Below are 7,214 nucleotides of genomic sequence, written 5' to 3'. Positions count from 1 at the left end.
CAGATGAGACTAAGCAAGATACAACACTGATAACCTGTGGGACGAATGAGGAAATAAAATGTTAATTAAAAACATTAATTAAAACGTCAGAAGTTGCTGCGAAACCTTACGGTCTTTAATTATGACAGACGAGCAGCGACGCTCCACGCCAGTAGGTGGAGGTAATAAAAAAAAGTTCAGTCAGTTCAGAGTCGTTTATCGCCGTCACCAAAGAAGAAGTCGTCGCTCGCTCGTGACATATTTTTCCCGCGACATTCAACTTTAGCTGGCGAAGCCGTGAGTAAACTTGCCTTGAGAGAAGAACAGGCGTATTTGCCCTGAAAATGCTCAAAAAGAAATCAAGTAGCAATGAAAAGAAAAGGAAACACTCGCAGTCTGAAGAGCGACACGACAGCAGCAAACGCAGAAGTACGGAGTCCAACTTGGAGGTGCGTTGTTCAAGCTAGTGATGTGTGTGTGTGTGCTAGCTAGCGTCATGCTAATGCTATGTTTTGTTTATACATGTAGCTACAGTGTGCCTCTGCTGCTGTTATGTTGCTTGTCCGCAGGGGCAAACAATACGGAGTTCTTAGCATACGTAGTTTCACAAAACAATGACATTTGAATCTTGAATCTTTCGCCAAGCCGTGATGGTGAATTACTCTGAAGGGACGCAAGCATTGACAGTAGCCCCCGTGTTGTTTTTGTTGCTCGTCCCCTAATTTTGAACATAAAACGTGCTAATGCTGCAACATCGTAGTCGTGTTTTTTAATCATGTGATACGTTCAAAGACAGAGGATAGTACGTTAATATAGCAGCGTTTCTGCTCTGTTCTGTTTTGGTTTTGGTACTAACTGAATACTTATTAGATTATAGACTTTCCTAATCGACTGTCAGTGCAGAAAACTCTGCTTGCTAGCTTGGTGTTATGTTAGCTAAGGGGTGTGGATAGATGTTGAAGTTGATGAATGGGGGTTATGGGAGTTTTAGCTTTGTCTGTTGGAATAGAGATCTTGGATATGTCAAACATAAAGCAGAGAGCTTGTGTATAAATGGCAACAATAAATTACAGTGAACTCACTGATTTATTGCACTGCAAGGCTGTAAATTTAACAAAAAATAAAAAAAAGAATCACTACCTTGAACTGTGTGAATGACTGAAAGTGACAATAAAATATTTAAAAAAAAATATAGCATTTATATTTTTGTTAAGTTGTGAAATTATGTGATATGGGGTGGACAAAATGTCCTAATTTCCTGTGTCATTCTTGTAACAGTTGCACCACAGTAACATTGCATGATCAGTAAAACCTTCAGTACTGAATTTAAAATTAATGTTGCAGGACTCAAAACCTTTAATTCCTCCATTTTTATCATGCTTACAGACTTTTTTCAAGACCTCCAGTCACTGTGACTCATGTGTCAACATGTTGGTTTCCTAAAACAGGACTCCAAAGATGAACTTGCTGACCCCGAGCTGGACAAGATTGACAGTGACATTGAGGACGGGGGACTTGACCTCAGCCTGCCATTCCAGCCCATCACCGCTTATCTCACTGACAAGCGGGAGATGCTGGAGCAGTGTCTCCACGTGCTGGGTGATAAGAAGCTACGCAAAATGCTGCCTGATGAACTCAAGGTAATGATTTGATCATATAAAAGCTCAGTGTTAAATAATTGTCAACTCATAATCATTGCAGTTTTAAATAAAATTTTCTCAATGGTTGAAACGTTTTTCATTCATAAAAAAAAACCTATGAAAATGAAGACACTACGACAACAATTGTCGATCAGAGGGCATTTGTAAGCCCCATTTCACAACAGCTGCAGTGTGGCTTTGGACTTACTTAAATACGGTTTTTAAGATGTCTGTTCACAGCAAACTTAAGCAAATGTCTTGCTGTCACGCCGTGTTTTTGCTGACTTTGTGGTTTTATGGACCACATTTTGAGCATTGCCAAGTGTTGTCTTCCAACATATGTGGCCATGCTTTGTACTGTTGGCTGTATTCCAACATCTCCATGCTTTGGCTGAAAAAGCAACAACGCCTTGAACAATAGTGATCATGTCATGTAAAGGTTTGTCTCATCTTTTTGTAGGTATATACTGTATTATGATGCACATGAAGTTGATAATGTTTCATTTCAATCCAACCAACTGAGAGTAACCGTATCTACAGTTTACTTTACCAGGTCTCTTTTGCTTTATTTTAGATAGAAATTTGCTGCTGTCACTGTTATTTTACATACTATGTCTAAGAATTTTATCTATAGCTATAAATAAGCTATGGAGTTGTATAATAAAGTTGAAAAGTAAAGTTAAAAACATACCTACATTTGTGCCAACTCTAGAAAAGATATGACATTTTGGATTAAAGAGTGTTACGAATGTCACATTCAGATAGAGAAATAAAGCTTCTACTGTTTGCTTGGGAGGCTGTTAAAGCAACCCTCCGTCAAAGAAATTATTTAAACACATTATCATTCACAGGACTGTAGTTTAGAGGAAATCAAAAAGCTGTGCTGGGAGCAGCTGGAGCTGATCTCAGAGAAAAATCTTACTCAGATCTTAGAAGGTAAGACTTAAGGCCAGTTTGGCAAATTTTTCACATCTACATACTTAATGCGCTGTCTGCTGAAAACAATCTATTATTACAAACAAGCATTTTCATTCACTTAAAGCTGTTTGTGTCTAGGGGAAGAAGTGACGTCTGGAAATGGCAACGAAAGCGCAGAAAAGACCTTGGAAAGCCAGTGAGTCAGAATGAAAGTAGCGTGTGTTCAAATACTTTTCTCATACTATTAATGTGTTCATTTCATTTTTTCCCCCCTCCATCAAGGCAAGTCAATAATGTGGACTCTACATCTTGCCTCAAAGAAAAAACTGAGGACCCCAAGCAAGGTAATTAATATGTAATGCACACAAAGAACACCCACCAGGCACTCAATCAGAGACTTCAAAGACACTGGGAAAAGACATTAAAAGGGCAGTTTTCCATTTAAAATGTCTTGGTATAATTTTCTTTACAGAGGGTGGTGGCTCGGGTGAGGAGAGCGACGTCCTGAGCATAAACGCAGACACTTACGATAGTGACATTGAGGGTCCCAAAGAGGAGCAGACTGTTAAAGCTGTGGGCAGGCCGGTGAAAGCAGCTGACAGCAGCAGGGAAGGTGCTGACCCAGCCGTAAACCCTGACCCAGCAAATCCCGAACCTCTCACAGGCCCTCAACCCACTGATGCAAAGAAAGACATCCAAAGCGACATTGACAAAAGTGTGAGTGAGATCTTAGCGTTGTCGTCCACTTCGCGCAAAGGGGTAGCTGAAGAGGTACAGAGCGTACCACCTAAAGATGTGTCCAAAGATTTCAGTTCACATGTTCAAGGCGCAAGTCGTGCACCTGCAGTTTGTCAGCCGTCCATTCAGCAGCTGGAGCTCCTGGAGTTGGAAATGAGGGCGAGGGCCATCAAGGCCCTGATGAAAGCAAGTAATGGGAAAAAGCTTGGTATGACAAAAAATGTGTAGCATGTTTGCTGTTTTTGCTGTTTTTAAAATGATTGAACTTACAGGTTGATTCAGTTGACAGCACTGATTTTCTCTTATAAATCCTTGATTTATTTTCCTGAGGGTACCATTCAAACCTGTTGTGTTATTACTCCATATTGGAATGATATTACAGACTATTTAATAACAAAATGAAAATGCATCAAGGCCTGTCCTGCACCTACTGACTGATGCTATTTATCTGTATTCCTCGCTTTGGTCACTAGATGGCAGTGTTAGCCTGCCACAGTACACCAATGGTGACGTGTCTCATCTGTGCAGAGGAGAGCGAGAAGTGATTTATTTGCTCACATTACAGTCAAAATAGTAAAGGAACCATGAAAGTCAGATTTTCTACGTAATGATGTTTTTTAGTAATGCAGTTAGGGTAAAAATTGGTGGTGGTGGTGCTTCTTCAGTCAGTGTTATAGGATGTGAGAATTTCAGGAAGATATGTCATTGAGTATGTAGCCCGAGCTTTGCAAGCCAGAGTCGGCGGCAGCAGCGTTGTTCCATCGTGAACAGTAGACACAGCTGCTATATTTCTTAACTGAACACCTGTTTGACTTGTCAGCCTGAAGTGTGTGTGTTGATACAGTGTACTGCCATCCCTTAATACCAAATGGATATCAGTGAGGCAAAGAGAACAAAAAATATCTTCCCCTGGCGTTCAGGCTGGCACAGACAAAAGACAGAGAAACTCATGAATGAAGTAAATCTTAAGATAATTAGACCAGCTGTCGTCAACGATGCATCACGTTAAAGAACATGCCAGTTTTATCCACCAGAGTAACTTTAAAAAAAACCTATTTTGGTTTCTGTACCTCTTATGTCATGGCTGGAATTAATAGCATGCCCCAGCCTCGTATTGTTTTTGCTGTAATTTATTCTGAAGCCGCTTTGTTCCCCTTTTAAACTGTAAGGTTGCAGCGTGCGTGCAATTACATGCGGATGCAGAGCAAAACAGCTCTTCTGCCGCGCCACCCCAAAGGAGACAATGACATGTTCGATAAGAAGCCGGTTGCCTCTTGGGTATTTGCATTTAAAGGGGTTATTTCATGGAAGATATGAGGGTGGGAGTGTTCAATGCGCCATTCTCTATGCATTCATGTGCAGGTATCTTTGTACTCATTGATGGTTTGAAGAGGAAAATGTCCTCTTTAGTAAGAAGGAGACAACAATTGTAAAGTGCTCGTGGTGACTGTGATTGGTGAGTATTTATTGGTGTCATTTTACTGCTATTAGAATGGCAATTATGATTTGGTGTGAGCAGATAAATGGCTTTTTAAGCAAAACGAGTAGGCCGAAAAATGGATTGATGGAGGCGAGATGATACTATTTTGTTGAGGGAGCTCTTTGTGATTTTCCAACGAGCCTCATGAACCACGTTAAGATTTTGAGGAACGGTGCCTCCATGAATGGCGCTATTATGAAAGTCAAAAACAAGGCTGTGCAAAAAGTTCTCGTGTCCACTGGTTCATCTGTTTAATAGTGAGCCATTTCCTCAGTGTCGTTGGTTAGTGATGGTCATTACACTGCTGCTCTCAAAAATGATCTGAGGGCAGTTTCTTAACTTTATCTCCGGAACAGTCTCTTAAAACTTTAAGAGATTCTTGGTTCCACTTAGGAAGAAACAGAGAAAACACAATGTAACCCCTCTGATTTTAATGGAAACTTTAACATGGAATAGATATTCTGGAAGAATTTTTATGCTACATGCTGCTTCTTAGTTGGGTGTGGAAATTGATAGGTGCATTTTGCATTGTGATAAATACTTAAAGTGTCAAGAAATCTGCACTTTAGAGGCAAAGTTGAGGATTCTAGACAGCATCCCTAAAATGTTGAGTGGAAAGACTTTGTGCAAAGTCCAGTACTGTTCACTGACATTGCTTAATTACATTGTAAACTGAGGAAACAACTACCTGAAAATGCTTCTTTTTTTTTCTTAGCCGTCTCCTGCTTTGTAGGCATCAATTATTTTAAATTTCAGAGTGCCAGACAGCTGCTCAGAGGAGCTCATGGCTGCTGATTGTTGAGGTTTGAGGAGTCACAGTACTTACAAAGCGTGGAAATTTGCATCAACTGCCTTTTGTTAATGATGGCTGTGAACAAGCCAGAGCCACAACAAGCTGATTAAGGTCACAGACCTTGGTAGAAGTTATCTGAGAGCTCAAATCTCTTGGGCTGCCAAAATATGATGCTCCTTTCCCTCTAAAATTGCACAAATCCAAATCCAAAAAGAAATTTTGACCAGGTCAGCCCAAACTTCTTCACGCCGCTGCACGTGCTAACTCTAGAAACAGAGCCAACTGTAGCATCCTGATGTTAGCTCAGCTGTACTTCAAGCTTCATGATGCTGTGGGCTTGACATACAAAGGGGCTAAATGTTAGCAGTTCCTTGCAAAACATTCAGGTTTAGAATGACATGCTAGCTGTAGCCGCGCTAACTGCTGTACTTTGCTCGTTGATGTTAGCTCAGCTGTATGTGTATGTACAGCTGAGGGGAAGTAAAATTCATCTGGATGATAAATGGATGTTGTCACTCAGCTTGTCAGGCTCAGCTCGACATTGTGTTACAGTCCAAGTACTTTGTGATTTTTATTAATCCTACAGTTTTGTTTTCTTGTGTGCAGTGAGCTTTACAGGCCTGAACCTAGATAGGAAATCTGCATTGTCAGACCACCTCTCTCCTGAAAGTTTCTTTTGGTGCACATTATTTTTTTTAAACACATTTTCACTAAATTTTTTGTACTTTCACGTGTGTTTGCAGTATTTTCACATTTCTTTTAAGATTTGCTCTTTTCAGCCACTGAAAATTGCACAAGGAGCAGAAGTTTGTTGTGTGAAAGATAAGCTGTCAGTCCGTTGTGAAACTGTAGATGTTACTGTGGTACCACAGGGAGACACAGGAGGGATTCAGACAAAAACAAAGTTATTGAAAAATGTTGATGTCGTTTTTTTTAAAGCACACATCCTGTTTGCATAAATAAAGTAATTCTCTTCAAATTTCCTCTGTAGCGTCTCTGTTCTTTCTGCAGCAAGAAATTAAATTGAACTAACAGCTCATGCTGACAGGCAATAAATAACTTAGCACCTCTGTATGACTAAATGAATTGATTTCCCCAAGCAATGACTCAGCGGACACATTTCATTTTCTTCAAGTTTCAGACAACGTTTCTCTTAACAAAGCAGAAAAGAGATGTTTCGTGTTAAATGCAGTTTGTTTTGATTAAATGTCCAATTCTGTTTTCGTACTAATTGCTGTTGCACCGGCAATAATCGTGACTGACATCTTGAAAATGTAGGCATTCGAGCACGCGGCAAACGTGTTGATCGTGTACAAACAGAGAGGTTGACCTGATGGTTTATATAACTTGAATGGAGGCTCACTGTGGATCCTTCTGTTCCGTCTCAGGTGCGCCGCACATCTGCTCATTACTCACTTCATTTGCGTGCGCAAACGATAAACTTTGTTCTCAAAGTGGCATCAGCTTGCCTGAACCCTTGTTGAAAAATGTGAAGTGGGTGATTCTGAGTTTGGTGCCATTTGAAAGAGAGGAGCTCTTTTTTTTTTTTTCTTTTTTTTTTTTTTTTTCCATAGCCACACTACAAACCCCCCGAAAGAGAGTTGAACATTTGATATTCCACTCCAGTGTAGCATCTGCATTTTGAGAAAAGTCTACCCTCCTTCCA

At 40.3% G+C, this 7,214-nt stretch overlaps 1 protein-coding gene across 1 annotated transcript; it reads left to right on the top strand.

Annotated features, from left to right (window-relative positions):
• The first annotated feature begins 237 nt into the window (after positions 1-237).
• caap1 (caspase activity and apoptosis inhibitor 1) lies at positions 238-6,525 on the top strand. The gene is made up of 6 exons (XM_076725498.1): positions 238-428; positions 1,428-1,619; positions 2,471-2,555; positions 2,676-2,733; positions 2,820-2,881; positions 3,010-6,525. The coding sequence occupies exons 1-6, from the start codon at positions 324-326 to the stop codon at positions 3,501-3,503; spliced, it is 996 nt and encodes a 331-aa protein (XP_076581613.1). The 5' UTR covers positions 238-323; the 3' UTR covers positions 3,504-6,525.
• The last annotated feature ends 689 nt before the right edge of the window (positions 6,526-7,214 follow it).

The sequence above is a fragment of the Chaetodon auriga genome, chromosome 24 (assembly GCF_051107435.1).
Source record: "Chaetodon auriga isolate fChaAug3 chromosome 24, fChaAug3.hap1, whole genome shotgun sequence".
NCBI classification, from domain to species: Eukaryota; Metazoa; Chordata; class Actinopteri; order Chaetodontiformes; family Chaetodontidae; genus Chaetodon; species Chaetodon auriga.
This window is presented reverse-complemented; position numbering and strand designations above follow the sequence as displayed.

Bases quoted from the DNA above. Each gene is read 5' to 3' on its own strand.
- caap1 (XM_076725498.1), top strand. From the start codon at position 324: ATGCTCAAAAAGAAATCAAGTAGCAATGAAAAGAAAAGGAAACACTCG. The intron at 429-1,427 runs GTGCGTTGTTCA...TTCCTAAAACAG, and splicing joins GTACGGAGTCCAACTTGGAG to GACTCCAAAGATGAACTTGC. The intron at 2,882-3,009 runs GTAATTAATATG...TTTTCTTTACAG, and splicing joins AACTGAGGACCCCAAGCAAG to AGGGTGGTGGCTCGGGTGAG.